The 25,778-nt window shown below is 33.0% G+C and overlaps 1 protein-coding gene across 1 annotated transcript; it reads right to left on the reverse strand.

Moving 5' to 3' along the window:
• Nucleotides 1-1,400: 1,400 nt before the first annotated feature.
• LOC106063735 (legumain-like) lies at nucleotides 1,401-24,285 on the reverse strand. The gene is made up of 13 exons (XM_056022182.1): nucleotides 23,982-24,285; nucleotides 21,357-21,454; nucleotides 19,050-19,131; nucleotides 17,454-17,545; nucleotides 17,025-17,100; nucleotides 15,954-16,016; nucleotides 10,683-10,752; nucleotides 10,440-10,558; nucleotides 9,406-9,495; nucleotides 6,331-6,420; nucleotides 5,885-5,998; nucleotides 3,363-3,530; nucleotides 1,401-2,750 (listed from the first exon to the last, which is right to left on the reverse strand). The coding sequence occupies exons 1-13, from the start codon at nucleotides 24,096-24,098 to the stop codon at nucleotides 2,631-2,633; spliced, it is 1,299 nt and encodes a 432-aa protein (XP_055878157.1). The 5' UTR covers nucleotides 24,099-24,285; the 3' UTR covers nucleotides 1,401-2,630.
• Between the last annotated feature and the right edge of the window lie 1,493 nt (nucleotides 24,286-25,778).

Genomic DNA, 25,778 nt, shown 5'->3' on the forward strand with positions numbered 1-25,778 from the left:
GGCAGGGCAGCGTGCCCGGGATAGTGCTGTCCAGAAAAGAATCTAGTTCTAATGTGAAGGAAATGGGGGATATTACCCTGGTATGTCGAGTGTAACTACTATAATAATTGAAAACTGCAAATGCTTGGTGCCATTTGAAAAACATCAGGATATAATTCTGCATTTATTTTCTAGTGCATTCGTTTAAAAAAAAAACTTGAATAGCACTATTTTTTTTAATTTAGCGGTCAACAGTGACCTTCAATTTGGCGTCCTTGACGTTTAGTTTGCTGTGAAAATTCCTATTTGCCTCAGAGCCGTTCAGAGTAAGAACCCTGAGGCGTATCAACAAAGTGAGGAAGATCTCGATAAGAAAAGGTACAAACCTTTTACTCGCTGGGAATAATTTTAATGTGCACCAGTCAGACAGTGGGGTGGGGGCGGCTTTTTTTTTTTAAATCGGCTTATATTTTTAGATGCCCCCCGCCCCCCATTGTCCCGGTGTAAATCTAGACCTACTATTCTCAATGTTTCAACTAACTTAATTGTGACCTACATTTCAATTTTGCTTTTCACGTGCGCATAAATATTGAAATCAATCTAGATCCATTTGTGGAAGTCTGGTCTTGGTCATGGGCTTTCCAGATTGAGCAACGTTTAAATTAGTCTATTTGAAAAATTGGATGAATAATGTCAAAGCTTTATATAGCAGTAGTACTGTGTACGGGTACTATAGAAGTGACTCAAACCTGGTGGATGTCTAATTAGAAGTCAACAATCAACTTGAAGTCGAAGTAAAGGTAGGTCATGAATCAGATCAAAGAAAGAAGGAACAAAACGCTTCACTTTGGTTTTCATTTGGTTCACTCTCAAGTACAAGGATTCCTTAGTAAAGAGACCTAGCCCACTTATGTACTTTTCATTCTTATATTTTGTGTGTGTGTGTATAAACTGGGAAAATATCACCATAACCTCTAGTGAATTAAATACGGCATACACACACCCAACATGGCGGTCTTTTACATCGATCTCAGCATTTATAAAAACAATTAATGAGAAAATAATTTCAACTTTGAGCAGTCTTAGATGGAAGGTGAAAGCTCCAGAGATGTGTCCCATGCAGATCTCTGTCCCATGACATATGATTGAAACATGGCATTTGAATCCTGAACTGAACAAGTGGAGGCCTTTTGTTTTCTCAAATCATGTCTTTCCAAAATTAAATATTTACACTTTTAATAAGTAGCACATAAGTTTGTTTTTTTATTAGGGTCTAACTTTTGATTGAGTTAGAGTTTTCGGCACATCGGCACAATTTAGGGCCATGTCATGCCCATAATCCTTCAAGGATTACTCTCCCTTCATATCACCAGAGCTAAACTCCATACAGTTAAATCATTAAAAGCAAGGTCTATTCACAGTTAAAATAGTAAAGTTAGTAAAAATTTAATAATTTAGTAAGAATCTTTTGTAATTATTATATATTCACAAGTTCACAAATCAAATTTTGGTAACTTTAGATTGGTGATAGGTCATTGAGCACAATGCAATAGTGTGATGTCTTCAGTTAGATTTATTTATTTATATATTTAAAAAATGGCGAAGCTTATTCTGAAGAAAAGTTATCAAATAATTATTTCAATTTCTTTTTAAAAGCTATTGGCCTCCTTCAGGTATAAGACAAACTCTTGACTTATCTCATGGAAGAAGAAATGGAAGCCTGTGTATTGGCCAATACAATTTTGGGTCAGAAGTGTTGCAGGATCTGCCAGAATGTAGCACAGTGTACAGTGTGCAATAAGCTGCCTAAAGGTGTTTGTGTGTTTAAGGGAGCAGAGGTTTGGATTCAGCAACTTAAAAAATTAGTACTACAAAACAAATGACTTTCAGTTTTTGAAACATTAAAAAAATACAAATTTTATTTACATTGAATTATGACATGAAAAAAAAAAGTACAAAGCTAATAAAAAATGCTTGGGACACAAATAAAAAAAAATACTTTTGATTGTTAAACTTTAAAATTGTTGATTTCAATCATTATTAGAATCAATCCAACATCAACTTGTGAAAGACATTTTACTTTGTAACAAGAATACAGTGTATAGATTTCAACTAGGCCTACTTCCTGAGAGATTAATTTCTATTAAAAAAATTTTTTCTAGAGATGAAGGTTCTCTAACAATAATCACTTTGGTCAATTTAAAATGTGATACCACATCAGTTCATTTCATTACATGAGCAGCTCACTAATCATTTATTACAAAATTACTGCCTACATATACAAATAAAATCAGAATCATGTACTATGATTACAGAAGGAGGCCTACACTATTACAAAGTCTGAACACATTAGGAACATCTTACCTCATAACAAATCAATCATCTTGTTTTGCTTCTAGAAATCCTTTATCATCACAAAGTTTTATTGCTCTATAATAGAATAGCTGATCAATAAATGCTGTATAAAACAGATCCACTGTATAAAACAGATCCACTGTATAAAATAGCAGAGTGAGATTTTGGTTGTTCTTCAAGTAACACTGAGCCTGACCTACACAAATAGCTGCTAGCAATAAAAAAAAAGTTTTTAAAAAATTCAACTCTTGAGAGACTTAAAAAAAAACAAGTCAGCTCAAAATAATTCTAAGGACCTATGCTGAGCAGAAGCTGGATTGAAGGGACACCTTGACCACTGCTGACCAGATCTTTTCATCAATATCACTTTCACATAAATTAGCAAGAACTCGAAGTTTTCTTAGAGCATATTGATTCTGAAAATAGATATTAGCATAAAAAGATATATTTGCATAAAAATATTTGATGCTTTAATGCTAAGAATCCAATTATAAGAGCTCTGTCTGACTGGACATAATGGGAACATGATTTTTAGATCATTTATTGTTCAAGACATAATGGGAACATGATTTTTAGATCATTTATTGTTCAAGACATAATGGGAACATGATTTGTAGATCATTTATTGTTCAAGACATAATGGGAACATGATTTGTAGATCATTTATTGTTCAAGACATAATGGGAACATGACTTGTAGATCATTTATTGTTCAAGACATAATGGGAACATGATTTGTAGATCATTTATTGTTCAAGACATAATGGGAACATGATTTGTAGATCATTTATTGTTCAAAGCTTCTCTTTGTATTTCTACCTCCTTATTAACAAAATCTACACTGAAAACTGATTTTTTTTTCTCTCTTAGCTAAACAGTTTATGCTATCATCCTTTTTTTTTTTTTGATTGACAGTGACAGTCCATTAAGTTAACTCCCCCTCATTTCCTTTTACAATCAAAAAGGTCACAACTCTATAGGACCAGACTGATGCTAGGATGCAGCTTCAACATAAAACTAGATACATACCTGCACCAACTTCATGCCTGGACACAATTTCTGTACAAGATAAATACTCTGTCTGTAACATTTGAAGCTACTGAAGTGAAGTGGAGCACTCACAAAGTAATCATACAAATGAGCGTCAGTCACATTGGCCACAACATTTTTGTAAAACTGTTCAATATTTTTCCTTTGCTAAAAACAAAAATAAAAATTGTTGCCAACATTACTGTAAAAAGTTAGTAAAGTTCCCCTTTCAGACCTTATGGTCTATTACTGTACAATAAAATATTGTTCTTTAATTGAAAAATATTTGCAATAAATTTTGTTTAATTGTTACACTTTAAACCAGTGATGCCAAACCTTATTCTGCCAGCGTGTCATTTTAATTTCTGACACTCATGTCATGGGCCACATGACGAAAATGTGCAAAAAAAAAAAAAAAAACAGAAATGAAAATGACTTGCAACATTTTTTTAGAACCCCGTGGATGTAATACTTGTAACAAACTTCAAAATATCCAGTTACATAAATGAGACATCAAGTTGGAACACTAAAAGTTGGCGTGTGAGATGATTAGCCAGTGTAATGTTTTTACACATTTCATCACAGAAAAGTAGGTTTACACAAGTCAGTCCTTGTAAATACTACAAACATGCTGCAAGCAACAGTAGGAGTAGAATCGATTGTTAGTATTGCTCAAAATCTCGAACTTTTTCAAGTTCTAATTGCATGTCTTTTAGGGTACTGTACTTGACACATTGACCTCAAATGGATTTTTGAAATGTAAAATCATGAAAATCCACAAAGCATTCTCTGAAATGATTTTTAAGATCCACAGAAGTTGGATAATCTTTTCTATGGGTAAAGTTTTATTATACCAAAAGCATATGATTCAATATGCAGAAATGATGCCTTGTTTCACACAAGCACATGGTCAGCTCAAGAGAAAACTTCCAAGAACTAAAAATAACTTCAACTCATCTTGCCAAAAACAAAAAAACGCTGTGTTCTCTTACAAGAAAAAAAAATATTAGAACACCCTTGAATAAAATCCATTTTAGAATGACGAAGAGCCTAAAACTTTAGAAAGGATAAATTTTTTTTTTTTCCACTTTGTATGATATTTCGCCACCCAGATAGCACCTTGCATCAGGCCAGCAGGTCTTCTTCTTCTTCTTTTAGCCAGCTTTATTGCTGCTGAGCTGTGAGCTCTTTTGCAGACTGTGCCAAGGAAAAAAAGTGTGCTGTTTTCTTCAGTTGTTCAGCACTGCCGTACAGGGTGTTGGTTATGTTGGGCTGTAGTGGAAGTAGGGTCTGCCTAAGGTGGATTAGGGAGGGGCATTCAAAGAGGATATGGTTTATGGTTTCATAAGGGTGGGCGCAGTGTCTACAAAGGGGGAGTTGTGTGGAATTTATTTTGTTAAGATGGTAATTTAACAGAGGTGTGTGTCCTGTTCTTGGAAGATTGTAGATTTCTCTTTGCGGGGGAGGAAGTTAATACTGTCCAGCTTGTTTGGCACAGTCATTTCTTTATACATAGCTCTGCCTGTGTTTCCTGATGTCCATTGTGTTGGATTGGATCAGAGTTCTTAGCTTTTTTTTTTTTTGGTTGTTTTTTCCTATTTTTCTGTGTTAGTAGTTTATTAGGATGATCGTCCTCCAACCTTCTGTATCTCTTAATAGATTCTAATGCTGTTCTGTTGTGGCTTAACTTAAGAGGTACAATATTGGAGTCTATTTCACAGGCTGCTGTGGGAGTAGTTCTCATACCTCCACTGATTAGACGCAAGGCTTGGTTTTGGATTGTGTCTAATGATGATTGATAAGTTTTGTTGGCAGCTACTTGTATGGACAGTTATCCATCACAGAACTGACATATCCAGTGTAGAACTGTCCTAAGGTTTTCTTTTCGACTCCCCAGGATGTTCCTTCTAGGTGTTTTATTATGTTTTCTTTTCAGACCTTGCAATAAATGGGGGCAGAAGGTGAAAAGCTTATCTGTTTCTATGGCCATGGTTAAGGAAGGTGTCATGGCCAGCACAACAACTAACAACCTTTATTTCCTCAACATATGTCAGGCACCTATCAGAGATGATTCAGGGGCATCCTAAAAACCCTGAAGTTCAAAATCCTAGTCTTCACTTGGATTTGAACTCAAGGGCCACCAAATCAGAAGTCAAGCGCATTATTACTCAGCTACCATCCCCCCCCCCCCCAAAAAAAATTAAGGAATGTGGCAAAGCAGATCCTATTGAGATCTACATATTTTGTGACTGACACAACAAAGCTGTTGTCAGCAACTATTTTTAGTTCTGCTTTCTTGAATAGCAACTTTTCAATGAATGTTCCAATATCTTTGTAGACACTCTCCCGCGGTCTCTTAGGGAAGCCAAATGCTGGCAGATGCCAACAAAGAGAAAACTACATTACCTTTACACCACATTAATAAACATCATGAAGATGTTTTGTGACTAATTAAGAATTTAAATTTCATTAAACCATACTTTCTAACTGTGAGTCGACTGAAATATAACTAGAAATTTTACCTGCATTAAAGACTCTAATTGTGTCCTGTATTTCAGCTGCTCCAGTCCATTGGAGTCTGAGAGTTTTCTTTTTAAAATCTCAATATCTATGTCTTCAGCAGATACTGCATCTGCCTGATAAAACAACAAGTCACATCAATTAAAAAAAAAAAGAATGAGTTATGGATACTTGAAACTCTCAGAACTATTTTGATAGAAAAAAAATCATATCAGTTTTCCTTTAATAATTGCTTTTTTTTTTTCTTGTGCTCTACTGGATAACTTCTTTTACTTGAAGCGAAATCTTTTCAAGCAGCATTGTACCCATTAAAATAACATTTTTAACTTTTATCTAACATGTTTAATAACTTTTTAAATGTCAATCGTAGAAAATGAAAAGTGAAAAAATGACTTGATTAGGATAAAAGAGCTTTAGATTCTCAATGAAAAAATCTCAATGAACTTACTGTTGGATGAATTCTTCTGTTTGGAATAAATCGCAGGGCACCTTCCGTAAGGTTGCCTTGAAAGTCTGCAACTTTAAGTTTTCCCAAGTCCTGAAATCAAAGATCAAGACACTTGTGTTATTTGAAAAAGATGGTTAAAATTGGCTTCATAAATGGCAGAACTGCCAAATAGATATAAACAAGTATCACCCACTAGATGCACCCACTAATTTGTTCCCAGGCTATGTTTTGTTTTGTTTTGTTTTTTGACATTGTCCCATCCCTTTTTTTTTCTTACTTATAATAAAAATATAAAGGGCCATAAGAAAACACTCCCCCATACATTTCTTTGGCTAGCTAATTCTAGTGTCTGTTACATCAAATTGGACCATCAGATAAATTAATTGGACCATTAGATAAACTCAAGTATCAAATCTTTTCCCGCACCCCAAAGAAATAGTCTTATTTCCATTATCTAACTATTCTTCTTCAGTTCTCATTCAAAATATTTGATAGGCTCCATCTTATTTTTTGGCCTGGACCCTTAGTTTTCTAATTGCATCCTGCAAATCATTTGATATTAGGGTTTTTAGCGCATTGGCACAATTTAGCATCCTGCAAATCATTTGATATTAGGGTTTTTAGCACATTGGCACAATTTAGCATTCTGCAAATCATTTGATATTAGGGTTTTTAGCACATTGGCACAATTTGGCATCCTGCTAATCATTTGATATTAGGGTTTTTAGCACATTGGCACAATTTAGCATCCTGCAAATCATTTGATATTAGGGTTTTTAGCACATTGGCACAATTTGGCATCCTGCAAATCATTTGATGTTAGGGTTTGTAGCACATTGGCACAATTTAGCATCCTGCAAATCATTTGATATTAGGGTTTTTAGCACATTGGCACAATTTGGCATCCTGCAAATCATTTGATATTAGGGTTTTTAGCACATTGGCACAATTTAGCATCCTGCAAATCATTTGATATTAGGGTTTTTAGCACATTGGCACAATTTAGCATCCTGCAAATCATTTGATATTAGGGTTTTTAGCACATTGGCACAATTTGGCATCCTGCTAATCATTTGATATTAAGGTTTTTAGCACATTGGCACAATTTAGCATCCTGCAAATCATTTGATATTAGGGTTTTTAGCACATTGGCACAATTTGGCATCCTGCAAATCATTTGATGTTAGGGTTTGTAGCACATTGGCACAATTTAGCATCCTGCAAATCATTTGATATTAGGGTTTTTAGCACATTGGCACAATTTGGCATCCTGCAAATCATTTGATATTAGGGTTTTTAGCACATTGGCACAATTTAGCATCCTGCAAATCATTTGATATTAGGGTTTTTAGCACATTGGCACAATTTGGCATCCTGCAAATCATTTGATGTTAGGGTTTGTAGCACATTGGCACAATTTAGCATCCTGCAAATCATTTGATATTAGGGTTTTTAGCACATTGGCACAATTTGGCATCCTGCAAATCATTTGATATTAGGGTTTTTAGCACATTGGCACAATTTAGCATCCTGCAGATCCTATTGCTGACATAATACTTTGTAACCCTCCCTTTATTTATTTTTTTTTTCACTTTCCATAAAACAGCCCACATTTCAACAATCCCTGTTTGCCCACATTTCAACAATCCCTGTTCGGCCACATTTCAACAATCCCTGTTCGGCCACATTTCAACAATCCCTGTTCGGCCACATTTCAACAATCCCTGTTCGGCCACATTTCAACAATCCCTGTTTACCCACATCTCAACAATCCCTGTTCGGCCACATTTCAACAATCCCTGTTCCGCCATTGTGTTACGTTTAATTAGAATGAACTGCTTATAAACGCTCCTAAAACAAACTCATTTCTTGCCTGTGAATTCTATATCACTTTTCACTTCCCTTGAATTTGTGTATCTGTTAATTGGCATGGCCACTTTATAATGCTACCCCTCCCAAACAAATACTTTTCACCCATGAACTGAATGATCTATATCACTTATTTTCCCCAACCCTACACCTTAAAAAATAGTTTTACATTAACATACCATAACTGAGTATTCACCTTTTCAGTTATTTATCAAAATATTTGAAAGACTCTCTCACGCTTTTTGTCAGGAGTCTTTTTTATTTTTGCATCCTGCACATTGAACGCTCATATAAAATTTTGGTTGGACCCCCCCCCCCTTTTTTTTACGCTCCCATAACATAATTTTTCACCAATTATTTTTAATTATATGTTACATTGAATTAGAATGACCCATTTATAGCAATCTCCCACAAAAAAATATATACTTTTAGCCTGCGAATTCAAGTATCACTTTTCTATCTTTTCCCCATCACCACCTCTAAAAAAAATAATTTTACATGCAATCACTGGACTTTTCTTGGCTTCTTTCAAATTTCAATGTCAAAGTATTTCATTAGATCTATGTTGCTTTTGGCCAAACCCTTTTTTGTTTTCACTGTGGCATTTGAATGAGGCATCCCTCACTTCAGAATTATCTTATTTTTTTACCTCCACCATCAACACGCAAAATAATAGAGTTATACAAAATAATAGAGTTATACCTACATTTCATTTTGTTCTATAGTTTTAACTACATTATATTTTGTTTCTTTAGTTAAACCTACATTTCATTTTGTTCTATAGTTTTAACTACATTATATTTTGTTTCTTTAGTTATAACTACATTTCATTTTGTTTCTATAAATTTTAATACACAAAATCATGTATTGAGTCAATGTTGTCTTTTTAAAAATAAATAAATAAATAAATAAATGAGAGATAGTCCAAATTATATACAAATATTTGGATTATATGCATAACAATTAATAACTTTTAAAATGGTTTCAATGTATGTGCATACTTGATTTAAAAACTTAAGAGTATAAGGTTAGAGTTAGGACTATGTAAAGACTTTGTACATATTTAGAGCATAGAGTGGATAGTAAAATTGACTTTTAAATAGAGCACATGTTAATAAAAGAAAAAAGGTTTTATCTAAATGTTGTTGGTTTTTTGAATCAATGTTACAAATATTTTAAACATTTTCACTAATGCCAATAACTTACAGCTTGTCCGTACTTGGACACATGGCTTGTGTTGGTTTCTGCTCGCACAATATTAAATTGATCATCCAGTGTTTCTATATTCAAATTTTCCTAATAAATAAATGAAAAAAAAAAAAGGAATTCAAAAAGCTGGTTATTGCTTGATATTTCAAAAATACATTCAATAACATAAACAATGTAAATAAAGTGATACATTAAAAAAGAAACAACTAAAAAATATCTCCAGATTTTTTGTTTAAATTAGGTGTACATTTAAAAATTAAGCTTAGTCAACCGTAGTAACTTAATTATTTTAAATAGAGTTTTTAGCATGATTTTTTTCTTCTTTCTGGGACATTTTTTTAGCTCTACATAATTGTTGTTTGCGAAAAAAAGCTTTCAAACTAATGTTTATATCTAGGAAGCTGTCATGGAATCCCAATATTGATGAAACTATAAAAAAACAACAACAACAACATTAGGATTTATTAAAAGAAATTTCTATGAATCAAATCAGAACATAAAACTAAAATGTTATTTAACCTTGGTTAGGCCAATAATAGAATATGCATCCTCTGTTTGGGACCCATCAACCCAAGAAAACATAAAGAAACAGACACAAAATAGAGCAGTGAGATTCATAACAAACGAATCTGTGTCTAATATGACTTTGACTAGACTAAATTTAGGAAGCCTTCAGGAGAGAAGGCTAAAAAGTAAAGTTGCAATTATACATAAAATGTTGAACCATAATCTCCAAATACAAAAACAAAATCTAATAAAATACTCAGAAAGACACAAAGATAAAGGCACATTCCTCGTTCCATATGCTAGGGCAAATTTGTACAAATACTCCATCTTCCCTAGTGCTATTAGAGCATGGAATGGGATGCCGGAGCCACCAAGGAAAACCAGTGACTTGGCAGAATTTAAGTCATTGGTTAACATGCATGACTAGATGCATGACACATAGGACATAATTATCTTCTTCTTTGAAGTAACGTCTGTATTATATAAGATAAGATGAGGGATGTAACTCCTTAGTTTTCAATTACCACTTCAGAGTCTGCCATCCACATGACACTATAAACATCTCCAAGATAAGTGCTGCGATGACTATCATAGTAACAACCAAAGGAAGATTCTACTGAGTTGGCAGCAGTGGTGACATATACTGAAAGAATATTGGTAATTAAAAAATGTACTAATTGTTAAGAATTATGTGAACTAACTATGAATTATAGTTATTTATTATATTTTATAACAGCATGGATTTAACTGTTTACCATATTACTCACCATTTAGATTTGATTCCAGAATTTTTTCAAACATTGAACCAGACTCACAGGCTTCAACATAAAACACCATCTTCAAGAAAATTTGAGAAATATAGACACCGTTAGTTAGGGCTAATTACATGCATTTTTTATAGACACCATTAGATACAGATAAGTTGATGCATTTTTTATAGACAGTATTAGACACATATAAGTTGATGTATTTATTTATTGACAGTATTAGACACAGATAAGTTGATGTATTTATTTATGACAGCATTAGACACAGATAAGTTGTTGTATTTATTTATACACAGTATTAGACACATATAAGTTGATGTATTTATTTATTGACAGTATTAGACACATATAAGTTGATGTATTTATTTATTGACAGTATTAGACACAGATAAGTTGATGTATTTATTTATAGACAGTATTAGACACAGATAAGTTGATGTATTTATTTATAGACAGTATTAGACACATATAAGTTGATGTATTTATTTATTGACAGTATTAGACACAGATAAGTTGATGTATTTATTTATAGACAGTATTAGACACAGATAAGTTGATGTATTTATTTATGACAGCATTAGACACAGATAAGTTGATGTATTTATTTATAGACAGTATTAGACACATATAAGTTGATGTATTTATTTATTGACAGTATTAGACACATATAAGTTGATGTATTTATTTATTGACAGTATTAGACACAGATAAGTTGATGTATTTATTTATAGACAGTATTAGACACAGATAAGTTGATGTATTTATTTATAGACAGTATTAGACACAGATAAGTTGATGTATTTATTTATGACAGCATTAGACACATATAAGTTGATGTATTTATTTATTGACAGTATTAGACAGATAAGTTGATGTATTTATTTATGACAGTATTAGACACATATAAGTTGATGTATTTATTTATTGACAGTATTAGACACAGATAAGTTGATGTATTTATTTATAGACAGTATTAGACACAGATAAGTTGATGTATTTATTTATAGACAGTATTAGACACATATAAGTTGATGTATTTATTTATTGACAGTATTAGACACAGATAAGTTGATGTATTTATTTATAGACAGTATTAGACACAGATAAGTTGATGTATTTATTTATGACAGCATTAGACACAGATAAGTTGATGTATTTATTTATAGACAGTATTAGACACATATAAGTTGATGTATTTATTTATTGACAGTATTAGACACATATAAGTTAATGTATTTATTTATTGACAGTATTAGACACAGATAAGTTGATGTATTTATTTATAGACAGTATTAGACACAGATAAGTTGATGTATTTATTTATAGACAGTATTAGACACATATAAGTTGATGTATTTATTTATTGACAGTATTAGACACAGATAAGTTGATGTATTTATTTATAGACAGTATTAGACACAGATAAGTTGATGTATTTATTTATGACAGCATTAGACACATATAAGTTGATGTATTTATTTATTGACAGTATTAGACAGATAAGTTGATGTATTTATTTATGACAGTATTAGACACATATAAGTTGATGTATTTATTTATTGACAGTATTAGACACATATAAGTTGATGTATTTATTTATGACAGTATTAGACACAGATAAGTTGATGTATTTATTTATTGACAGTATTAGACAGATAAGTTGATGTATTTATTTATTGACAGTATTAGACACATATAAGTTGATGTATTTATTTATGACAGTATTAGACACAGATAAGTTGATGTATTTATTTATTGACAGTATTAGACAGATAAGTTGATGTATTTATTTATTGACAGTATTAGACACATATAAGTTGATGTATTTATTTATGACAGTATTAGACACAGATAAGTTGATGTATTTATTTATTGACAGTATTAGACAGATAAGTTGATGTATTTATTTATTGACAGTATTAGACACATATAAGTTGATGTATTTATTTATGACAGTATTAGACACATATAAGTTGATGTATTTATTTATTGACAGTATTAGACACATATAAGTTGATGTATTTATTTATTGACAGTATTAGACACATAAGTTGATGTATTTATTTATGACAGTATTAGACACATATAAGTTGATGTATTTATTTATTGACAGTATTAGACAGATAAGTTGATGTATTTATTTATTGACAGTATTAGACACATATAAGTTGATGCATTTATTTATGACAGTATTGGACACAGATAAGTTAATACATTTATTTAGTCCTTCATTCTGCAGGTGTGGCCTGCCGATTGCAAATAAGACTGCATCACTATTGCCAAATATGTAGGTCACAGTAGGGTTTCCGTAACATAGGAATATAATACTTGGCACTATTACTTTGATCTTTGACTCAATTGACCAACCAATATTGTGTATGCATAATTCACATATCAATATGTGTACATTACATGATATCTGCTGACCAAGGGACCTGAACTGTCCAATAAGGTCACTTTTGTGTGTGAGTGTAAAGAAAAGAGTTTATTGCTATACCGTACAATCTAGCTGACCTTGACATAGATAAACGTAATTTAGAAACTTTTAGAACTAGATAGAACTTCAAGGAACTGGAAGAATTCACTAACAGTGAAATAAAAAATCCAGAAAAACGTTTTTGGCATGTTTTCTATACACTGTCCACGTTTCTGAGCCATAGAGCAATGTAGGGAGGATGACAACTCGATAGACCCCTAGCTTTGTGTTTGTGGTGATACCTTGTCTGTTCCAGACATTTTTAGAGTCTGCATTAGGCACTAGCCTTGGCGATACGCAGGTCAATTTCATAATTGATCTTTCCATTTTTTGGAGAAAGTGTTGCAAAAGATAGGTGAATCTGTCCACTGCATTTTCTTTGAATGCCCCTCCCTAACCCATCTTAGGCAGACCATACTTCCACTACAGCCCAACATAACCAATACCCTGTACGACAGTGCTGAACAACTGAAGAAAACAGCACATTTTTTTTCCTTGGCACAGTCTGCAAAAGAGCTCACAGCTCAGCAGCAATAAAGATGGCTAGAAGAAGAAGAAGTAGTCCACTGCATTTATTTCATGTCCATTTATCTTGATGCTTGGATCTGAGTAGGCTTTCCCTGGAGCCGGCAAATATAAGACTTCAGTCTTTTTGTGTTGATGGTAAGGCCAAAGTCTGAAAATGCTCTTGAAAAGTCACTGATGATGCTCTGCAGATCATTTTCAGAGCAGGCATTTAGATCTCAGCTAATAGCAGTTCCCTGATTACTGCAGATTTTGTTTTTGATTTTGCTTTGATTTTGCTTTGAGCTGCCAAAAAACTCAATCAGTTCCACATGATCTGTCTCAGAAGAATACTAAATGTTAAATGGCAAGAAAAAATACAGATACTGAAGTTCTTCGAAGAGCAGGTCTGCAAAGCATCCACACAATCCTGATGCAGTCCCAGCTGGGATGGGCAGGACACATCTGCAGAATGGAAGACCGCTGCATCCCTAAACGACTCATGTATGACCAATTAAGGGAAGGAAAGCGCTCACAAGGCGGACAAAGAAAACGCTTTAGGGACACCCTCAAAGCTTCTGCCACTTGGGAGACAGAAGCACATGACAGAGCACCAAGGCATCGCACTGTGAAAACTGGCGCACAAATATGCTGAGGAAAAGAGAACAGCGCTGGCAGAAGAAAAGCGCCAGAGAAAAAAAGCAAGGCCAATGACACTAGCTCCAGATGGAATAACCTGCCCAATGTGCAGCCAAACATTCCGGGCTCACCAGCCACATGAGGAGGCACAAAAACCCCTTGGATGACATCAAACCACGATGGACGAACTATAATAATATGAAACGTAAAGCTAGCTATCGGGGTGGTCATGGTTTCAAATAGATTGTTCAGTGTGCTTATTCTCTGATGGAACATTACTGACTAATATGTCAAGAAAATGACAGAAATGATTTGAAACTTGACAGTTTGTTTATGACAGAAATGATTTGAAACTTGACAGTTTGTTTATGACAGAAATGATTTGAAACTTGACAGTTTGTTCAGTCCCACTCAGCATGAGGTATTAGGAAGATGTAAGAGCTAAGCAGTTTGAAAGAGTTTTTAAAGAGTGGATTGAGTGGATGAGGGAATTTAAACTTTTCATTCAGAGAGTTCATTAGTTTAGATCTTAGAAATATAAGGTTCTAATCTGTTCTATTCAATCTAAGTAGCTCTTTTTTTTATTTAGGAAAAGTCTGAAAACAAAAACCTGAAAATAGGTCAACACATCACAACTGATAAATTTAGTGTGTTAATCTTATGTAACAATGCTTGACACTTTGATCCCTTGACGACAGTGCTGGAGAATGTTTTTGGTTATAGATACTTCTATGCTTTTGGATGGGTGCCTGAGATATTTTGGGGAAGTAAGGGTGGTTGTAGCAATAGAAACATATATTTTATATGCTATATAAAAAAACTGCTTTTCTATTGTCTTCCTTCTTTTGGTCAGCTATATCCTGGACATAGTGTACTGCACTCATCGCTAGTTCCACTTCCTCATTCTTTCAGATCTTCAATCCAAAACAAAAGTAAGCTGCTTATATTCCATAGAATATGGTAGCTTTTTTTATTTTTAAGACAAAGTCTTACTTTCATTTAATCATTAAAGAGCTTTTCTGGCTTTATACCATTATAATATAATAAAACCTAATTCATAACCTTTAATTATTAAGCCCTAGAATATAAATATTTTTATTCCTTCATTTTTTAAGATTGCTGAAACATTGAGGTCATTAAAATATATAGTTCTATGAAAGACTTGAATAATGAGATTACAGGGCTTTATGATACAAAGTAGATTCATCCATAAGATCATCTCAAGCAAACTATTAATTTAATATAAAGAGCTTAACTGAAGCCTTTTTCCGAACACAATCCTATTCATATTAGTGTTACCTTGTTTGTATTAATATAAACATATATTTTATATACTATATAAAAAAAACTGTCATGCATTTTGACAGAATGTTATAAAGCACTTGGCTTCCGAACCATGGGGAGCCTAGTTTCAACCCTGGTGAAGACTGGGATTGTAAACATTAGGATGCCCATGAGTCCACTCAGCTCTAATGGGTGCCTGAGATATTTTGGGGAAGTGAGGGTGGTTGGTCATTGTGCTGACCATGTGACACCCCCTCGTTAACTGTTATCCACAGAAAAAGATGAGCTTTACATTATATGCCCACATAAATTGCAAGGTCCCAAAGGGGTAACTTTTTTTTTAATGAAGACTTCAAACAAAATCTGACCTGTTTATAGAGCTTCTTGGTGTGCATATACTTGATAGTTGCATGAAGCTCATCAGCATGAAGCTAAGAGTAAAAAACAAACAAAATCTAATGTAGAAATCTTTAAGTCTTGTCCTGACAAAGGAAAGGACAATTACCTCCCTTTATATTACCACAGAATCTAATTATTTTATAAATGTCTCTGAAATTTGTTTCTTGTCAGAAATTCAAGGCTGGAACTCGCTTTCCAAGTATTAACCCTATATTCATTCTCTGAATTTTTTGTAAGCCCAGAAAGCATAATACATAGAATTCATAATAATTAGGATAAAAAGTTCCAAAATCAAAATTTAGAGAGAAGTGTATAAACAGTAAAACAGTTTAATTGAAGTGTATCAAATTTTTATGTTATTTTAACGGCTTTTATAATGTAAGAAATTCATACACAAAATAGATGAACCAATCTGGAAAAAAATATATAAAATCTAGATCTACTTTTTCAGGTTTTCTTCACATCCTATAACTAGAAAATATATGTCTCTATATAGAACACAAGGTCTATGATAAACCTTAGGTTATAGATGAGACTCATTATAGTATACAAGGAGATCCGATGTACTTATGAATGATCAGGCTGAAGCAGATAAGAATGAATGGTCCTTAGTTTATGGTGTAAGTGATGGTGCATCTGGTGTCTTGGGTTACTGAGTTCATGCAACCTTGTCAGCACTAGTGAAATGAACTGTTTATAATTGACCTTTTATGCATTTATCATTTTCACATTAGCTAGTGAACTGATCAGTGAATTTTTTTTTTTTTGAAAATGTTCAAAGAAAGTGAAAAGTTGAGATTGGGTTTTGTGTACATGTAAAATATGCATCTAGAGATGTGGGGTGAATTTGTTTTTTTTTTAATGAAGTGGGCAAACATTGTGTTAATAGAAAAAATAATTTTAATACAGTCATCAAAACTTAGGTTTACTGAAAAACTAATACTTCTGATCTCAGTAATTTAACTCAAATGTTTTTAGAAAGCCTTAGAATTGTATATGATAATTTGTTTTGTAAAATATATTAAAAATAAAACATTTACCACATCATTGGGAAAGCAAAGGATTCCAACTCCACCATGGTCAACAAAATTTACAAACACTCTATCATCAGGACCACTGGAAAAATTCATGTACTTAAGTTAATATTTCAATTAATGCATTACTCTTGCTGTGTGAATTTCTGAATCCTTTAAGTTAATATTTGAATCAATGTGTAACTCTTATGCTTGATTTCTTTTTAAATGAAGCTAAAAAAAGACTATTACACTAAAGTATCTAAGTTGATCCCTTTTGAAATTTTTGTTTACTTGTACATATTTCTGCTATATAATTTGCTTAAAGATTGTCATCAATTTTTAAAACAATATTTTGTTTTCATACTCTGAGCAGTTCGAGATTAAATTCCCAGGCATGATCACAAAGACTGTATCATAAATAGTTCCACCTGTTCAAGAAAGTAAAACGAGTACCTGCCAATGACCTTGCCCTCACGTCCCAATAATTTCTTAACTCCTGCAGCATCGCCAGTTAATACTTTCAGAAAAACTTCTGGGGTAAGGTCCTGAAAACAGACATTTCACATATATCATAAGCTACTGATCCTGCTATAATGTGTACGCAAAAGTAAAACCGGAATAATCAATGAATGAGTTTTCAATTTTGACGAATTTCGGATATATCATAAACTAATGATATTTGCTAAAATTTATGCAAAATTAAAACAAGAATTATTAAAACACTGATTTTTTAAAAGTTTAAGTCAGTTCAACCAGCATTAAATCGATTCTGGCAATTCTTATTCGACTGATTTGTGATTCAATTTTAACATTCTCATTGGTCTGATGCATTAATAAATGCGGCATGCTTTACAAATGGGATTTGGGAAGTAGCTTTAGTGCCAAAGCAATATCATGCATTCGGAGCCACAGAAACAAATTTTTCTGGCATCTCCGGTGCATAAATCATTATAGTAAAAAGCAAGCAGCTCAAATAAATAAGAGGGCCTGTAGATCTGCAAAGGGCTTGATCGTTCTAATATCATTTTGTTAAGTAATGTCTTATAGCAGGTCTATTTTGATCTTGTGAAAGACACCAACAGACTGATGGGAAGGCTTTCAGTAAAAACATTTTGGGATTAAGGTTAAGATGGGTAGAATCAAACTTGCAATCACACTACATCTGTATCTGACATTGGGCTCTATATGTAGACAAATGTAAGCATATGCCACAAGAAGTAATGCATTAAACTTTTTTTTTTTAAATCAGAACTCACTTTCTGTACATCTTTCTATGCAAAATTGTGTAGATCCTGAGGTGTATATTATCACAAAGCTGATGGTATGTGATTGAATTACTTTAACTTTGTTAGAAATGTATCATATTGTTTGCATACAACGTAGTACACTTTCTGAACAGCTTTGTCTTTTGAATATTAAAGTCACTTATAATATGGTAGTTTCCTTTCACATACATAGCAGTGCATCTATTTGTCTATTATTATAAATACATAACATCGTGTTTACTAATAAACACAAAGCTACCTAATTTTTTAGACCTACTATACTAGTTTGACAGATTTTCCCAGCAAAATAATTTGTTAAAAAATTACAAGATAAGATAAAATCATATGTCTGATTTCTTAGGTTATGCGCCTTGTCCTATTATTTAGGCTATGTACCTTTTAGATATGTCAGTTTTTGAAAATGTTTTGCTCTATTTGCCATACAAAAATAAACTATTTAATGAAAAAAAATGGCTTAGCAATAAAATTCTCAAATATGCTTAGACAGGCTAATAAGAACTAGAATGAAGGGAAATCTTAAAGTAAATAATTAATGATAAAACAATAGAATCTGGTTAATTGGACCACATAAGCACACAATCTTTTAGTCCTATTAAACTGATCCAATTACAGAAACAAACCCTGTTACAAGACAATTTGTGTAAGATACTTTTGGTCCAATATTACATTTATATATAGGATTTGTTTCAAAACTTAAGGATTTGGTCCAAATAAAAATGCTGGTCCAATTAACCATAATCGACTGTATCTGCAAAAAAATTACCGTATTTGTATAATCTTTAGGAACACCAGGGTACACATTAGGACCATCAGGATGATTGATAATGTTTCCCTTCTCTGGATTACTGATAAAATTAGTGACAAAATGAAAGTTTTAATCCTAAAAATAACTGTCTAGTCTAATGTCTAATAATGGGCAAACTAAAGCCCTGGGCAGAGAAGAAGTTTTATCCAGCCGGACACATGTTTTGCAATAATAATTTTAAATAAATTCAAACACAATGTAAAAATTCAAGTTTTAAAAATGAGTTGAAACATTGAAGTAAAATTGAAAAAAACAAGCCTGACTTGTTTGCAATGAAACCATGTCATTCATAAGCAATATATCCCTATACTTCACTTCCAAACAAAACAACATTTATGCATCCATGACATATGTAGAAAAAAACAAGATTACAAAGAGAGTTTGTGTTATCAAACAAACTCAGAGGCGGCCCCCGTCGGAACCACCTATTCGCAAGCAATATTCAAGACGTAATTTAATTTTGATGGTCAAAAGAAATAATGTTTCAAAAATTCATTTGTCGTTGTAAAAAAAATTTGCGACTTTTATCCTGATGGGGACACTAAACAAAAATGTATAAAATCTGATTATTTAAAAATATTTAAGAAATTAGTTTAGCACCATAACATGTCGCGGTGTTACGCTACTGCATGAAAGTCGCTGCATAAAAAGTCCATTTTAAAAAATGTGCGTGATATTTACATACAAAGTCCATTCTTAGCCTTTATAAACAAACATAAATGCATTCTTTTAATTTTAGCAGCTAGTTGACCAGAAAAAACACCTTTAACTAATGTTTACATTTGTTGTGAACATTTCTTGTACATTTTATAAATATATTTGACTTAGTGATACTGAAAATACACAAATAATTGTCTTTCTTGTTAACATATTGTAACATTGCCTCCCTTACATTTAGGTAATTGTTTTAGAATTGGTTGGTTTTTTTTTGAAAAAATCGATTGCATAATTAATTTTATAAACTAAACAGTTTGCTTTTAGAAAACCAAAAGTAGCTGTTGCACCTAAACTTTTCAAGCTGCATCGCATGGTGAAATAATATTTTTCATTTCTCTTCTAGTTTTCTAGATCTGAGTGTGACAGACAGACATTTTACACAAACCTAAAAGCGGCTTTTCCTCTTACGGGGCCAGCTAAAAACCTAAAGATCTCCTTAACAATTTAGGTCTATCAGGCCAGCTAAATCTTTTTTAAAAAGTTTATAGTGCTCAGAAATTTGATACATATGTAAGTTATATTGTTCTGTATTGTTAAAAGTAATTAATATAACACGTTGCAATATTGACTTTGTTCAACTACATATGATTTAATATGATTAAACCTTTTCAAGTTTTTGGGTATTTTCAGAAAAAGGAATTTATAACTAGAAGTTTATCTAGAAAAACTAAAACACCTAGAGTCAATTCAATACCAAAAAATTATTTCTAAATATTCTTCAAGAGTTTTATCAAATTCCAGTTTTCCAATTATATCTCGTTCAGAGAATTTGTTCAATGCTTGCATCTTCATATATTTATGAGCAGTCCATAAAACTCTGAGGCAGAAATAGATTGACTATGAATAGCTTACTTTATTTTTAAGAATAACTATTTTCCCTAATTGAACTGTTATCAAAACACTTGTAGCTTGAATTCATACAAAGCTTCAGATAAATTCTGATAGCCTTAGATTTAATTCAAAATTTCTGTATTTTCTTTATATATATATATTATGGCCAAAATTTTTCATTTAAGTCTTTGGCCCATTGCTAAAAAAGTTTGCCCATTACTCGTCTAGTCAGAACATGTGATCAGTTTGACAGATTAGTTTGTCTACTTTGTCAAAGGAATGCAGGATATGTTTTTCTAGTTAAATCTAGTGGTCAAGACAGGTAAAGAAACTCACAATCAAGGAAAGCCTGTTAGTATGAACCCTGTCCAATGTTAGAACACAGTATCAATTTGGCTAACATAATTTGATTCATTATTCTGTTACCACTATATGAGGGCCTATTTGTCCAGCATAAACAGTTTCGTATATAAATAATACACAACAATTAGTTCTAAGTTCATTGTAAAAAAAAAATATTTAAAAGTTTGTTCTTGTTTTTCTAATATTTTTCTACAGCTTTTCAGTGATTTTTTGTTTTCAAATCTCAAATGGAAATCTCATTAATAATGACGTTTTAAGATTTACATGTAAAAAATGTGTGTATACTTATGAAAAAAAAGTAAATTAAAAAAATCAATAAATATAGTTATCCAGTTGTCTTACTTTAATACTTACTATGGACTGTAGGCTATATCATCATACATCATCACAATGATTCTTTCATCTGGGATACCATGACTCTTTATTACATGATATGCATGGCAGACGTCAGCCTTGATTAAATAAGATAAAATAAATATAAGTCTTTACTGGCTTCAAAATTGATAATAATGTACAATAAATTTAAATAAAGACCTACTGACAGAAAAAATGAATCAATAGCTGGAGGCAAAAGAGTGTTCTATAGCACCCCCCCCCCCCATTTACTTAAGAGCAAAACAATATCAAGGAAAACTAAGAAAATGATTTTTTTAAATCCATCATAAGACCAGTAGCCATTTAGGCAAGTGAGACCTGGACACTGACTAAGATAATTGAAATTCTAATTAATACTTGGGAAAGGAAAATACTTAGAAAAATCTATGGTACTATTCAAGAGGAAACTGGGTGGAGGACATCCACTATCCACTAACCAAGAGATATATCAGTTGTATGAAGACCTCCTATAGCGACAGAAATAAAAAAGAACAGACTATGTTAAGCAGGTCAGCTCGAAAGAATGTCAAAGAACAGAGGAGAAAAAAGTTATAAACTGGCAAAAAACAAAAAGGCAGGCGACCCAAAGGCAGACCACAAATGTGATGGATCGATTGACGATGTGGAGGCAGATCTACAACAGCTTGGAATTTGGGCATAAAGATGAAAGGCTCAAGACAGATCTGAATGGAGGGATGTGCTTAGGCCCTCCATGGGTTGTAGCGTCCCTGGGATGGATGGATGGATATGGGTGAATGTTACCATGATCGATTTTTTAATGCATTTTACATTTTTAAAAAGTTGTAAAACTTGAATTCAAACTTCCTCAAGCCAATACACTACACAACGTATAAAGGGAACTAATTCAAATTATACCACCACACAAACAAAAAAATTAATTACCTAATTGTTAATTAACTAATTTTTTTTTCAATTGATTCTTGTTTCGTAAGGTACAAGAGATAATTGTTCTGAGATTGGGTGTGGGACCTATAATGGTTACAAAATTTTTACCATACAGACATAAAAAGTATTTTTAGTTTCTTTTAAGTGTTATATAGAATTTATAGCTTAGTAAGTACTTTAGACTTCTACATCAAATAATTATAGAAGACACTAATTAACATGGAAGAGAGCACCTCATTGCAAGCAGCTTCAGAGACAAGACAGTTGGAGGTCACTTACAAATACACATGAGACCTAAAAAAAAATCTGCTGCCAAGGACAGACATAGATGGCGAAAAGAAAGTCTACATCGACCATCGGAGGACAATGGTTATGTCTGCACTGGATTTGGCAAAATATGTAGGTAACAGCTGGGGCTGAGCAGTCACAGGAAATACTGGATTCCTCATTAATCTTTGGACTCAAAGACAAGCCTTATAATATATATATTTTAGTCATTAGACATATCTATTATGATGAATGGAGTCTAGATCTATCTAGATTAAATTATGTGTATATTTTAGATTCTAACTCTTGAGATTGATTGAATATAAATAGATCTAGATAGTAATAGACCGTCGTATTATTGTCAATGGAAATAAATTCATTATGGACCAACTCATGAACACTTACTTCGAACAGAAGAAAGTTAACAATAGAAAAGAGAATAGTTCAAGTTCAAGCAGGAATTCAGAGATCCTGATGCAGCCTTTGTAATGAAGTTCTCTCTGTCGTATGTATTAAGGTCGAACATACGTCCGAGCTTTACCGTTAACGACATCCAGTAGTTTAGTTTTGAATCCTGATGAAATTCAGACTTGACTCAGATGGAAAGTACCATAATTAAAGCATATTTGCCTATGAAGCTTCTTATTTTGGTGGCTCCTAGAGTCTAGAAACCTCACTCCATTACCAAGGAGTTATTGTCAGCGGCCAAATTTAGTGCAATTTGCATACATTACAGCGAGTGATGTAACTGACAAAGTTGGTTAAATTTGAAAAGTAAAAGACTTCTTGGAAAATTATTTATGGTGTCTGCACTCATGGTGCTCTAAGTATGCTTGGATGTCTGGATTTTAATGTTTGGTACAGAATGAGTCACCATAAGAATCCATTGTAACTCATTGTATGATTCATCGACATATATTAGCAACGTCAATAGCAATGCATCTAAATATTTCTCTTCAATGTCAGTTACACTATTTTGGATCAAGTGTTTGCTGTCATTCTGTTCTATATGAGATTTTTTCTAGACTTCCTCTTCCATTTCCAACACTGTAACATTATGAAACATGTTTCTTTCTGACTGTCAGTTATCAAGTCTTAATACAGAAACAAACTTGATGTGAATTCCTAATCTAGTGAAATAAAAACAAGCTCAAATACTGTCTCAACGTTTTCCATGATTAGTAATACTTTTTAAATTGTAAAATATGTATGTAATGTGAATATTATTAACATACAATGATTTTTGAATGAAAAGTAAATAAATAAAAATCATAAAATCTGCTTTTAAAAAAAATTAAATCACAAAATCAGATTTTGGCCTACCTAGACCTATGACAAAAAAAAAATTACGGTTGGGGTCGCCACCTAGTGGAAAATTGTATTAGGGGGTCGCGGAGCTAAAAAGGTTGAGAACCGCTACTTTGACTTTACCTGATGTCTGTAATTGTCATATCCACTGGAACCTGCAACAAGCAAAGCCCAGTGTTGCTCGCAAAGTACATGGGTGACGAAGCACAGCAGCAAAGAAAAATATAATAAGCTTGTCATCGTTGATATTCTTGAACTGAACAACGATGTCTTTATGTTAGTGTGACGATCAATAAACTTTAACCAGGCCGACAATGTGGATTAGACTAGACTTTCGCTTATTATATGGGCTCTGAAAAAGATTAGATCGAGACTCGAGCCTCTATATTGTTGTCATTTTTTCGTGCGAATTCATACTTCAATACTAAGAGGTCAACTACAAATACGCGATACTGAACTCATAATTGATTATTATTGTAACTTTTTCTAATAGACGAAGATAACATACCAGTATTTTTTATTAATAACTTTGTTTTTGTTTTTGTTTTGGTAATGATTTATGAAGAAATTTTCAAATATCTAGCTTTTAGTAAATATTATTAAGCGTAATCGATTATTCTATTATTTTGTTTTTGGGGTCTATGCAATGTAAACAGATCACATGCATTGGTCACATGACAAAGTTATATTAAGAAATGGGGACTCTCCACACTGATTGGTTGTGTCACGAGTGCTTATAAAAGTATCATGTGTCTTGTTAAATTAAGTCCCTATAACCATGTGTTCGTCCTTACGTTAGTGTCGCTATAAGATCTACTTGTAAGCTTTAAAAAATGGCATAAGTCAATTTTTTTTAAAGTTTTGTTGAGTGCGGGGGTGAATATACATTCATATATAATATTAAATATATAGGTGACTAACCGTGACTTATAGGTCTATAGGCCTACTCTATAGATGTCTGAAGGTGTTGCTGCACTGGTCCAAAATTAACTGGACAGTTGACATGTGAAACGAGATTACATAATTTATATCAGGACTATTACAATTATGCCCATTTGAACTATATTTATTTATATAGATTTATAAACTGTAAGCGCCACTGCCAAAATACGTAGATCTGTGAAAACCACATGACCAATTGTTAATTTGCTGAGAATTCAGATGTAATTAGGCCTACTAGTAAATACTAGGACGTCGATTACAATAGGAGGGGGGGGGGGGGGGGGCTACGTGATACTGACAAAAAAGAGTAGGCATACAGTGACTTCCAGACGTTGTTTTTTTTTTTTTTTTTGGCCAGAGGGCAATAAATAGGTGTGCCGTGGTAGGGCCTATTGTAGAAATTTACAGATACTGGATAGCGCCTCGTGACGTTGAGATGTTCACGTATGACGTATGGTTCGAGATGACCGCATCCCTTTTATGAACCATGTGACCCGGGAAAGGATTTTACCTGTGGCCAGGATGAGGAATCGGCTCTTCACCAACCCCTCTGTATGGAGTCCCCCTGCAACTAGATGATCATTTAATCTCATCCGTTTGGTCATGGGATACAGTCCCTGGCCCCAACCCTCTTTGGAATACTCTTTTCAATGCTAATCCACCACGCGTTTGACAAATCCACCGAAGGCATATATCTTCATTCCAGATTCGATGGCAAACTTCTAAATATTGCTAGACTGAGGGCCAAAACTAAAACCAGAACAACCCTCATAAGAGATATGCTCTTCGCGGACTATGCAACGGTAGTGTCACACTCACAAGAGGAGCGTCAGTCACTAATGTCCTGCTTCTCTAAGGCTTGCAAAGAGTATGGCCTAACCATTAGCACAAAGAAAACTAATGTTATGGGACCACCTGCTACAGCACCACCATCCAGCCTCATTGGCGATAACAAGCTAGATGCCGTAAACGAATTCT

The sequence above is a fragment of the Biomphalaria glabrata genome, chromosome 3 (assembly GCF_947242115.1).
Source record: "Biomphalaria glabrata chromosome 3, xgBioGlab47.1, whole genome shotgun sequence".
NCBI lineage: Eukaryota > Metazoa > Mollusca > Gastropoda > Planorbidae > Biomphalaria > Biomphalaria glabrata.

Excerpts from the sequence above, each read along its gene's own strand:
- LOC106063735 (XM_056022182.1), bottom strand. The coding sequence starts at position 24,098 with ATGACAAGCTTATTATATTTTTCTTTGCTGCTGTGCTTCGTCACCCAT. Across the intron at positions 10,559-10,682 it reads TCTGGAATCAAATCTAAATG|TATATGTCACCACTGCTGCC; the intron begins GTGAGTAATATG and ends ATATTCTTTCAG. Across the intron at positions 2,751-3,362 it reads CAGGCATGAAGTTGGTGCAG|AATCAATATGCTCTAAGAAA; the intron begins GTATGTATCTAG and ends ATCTATTTTCAG.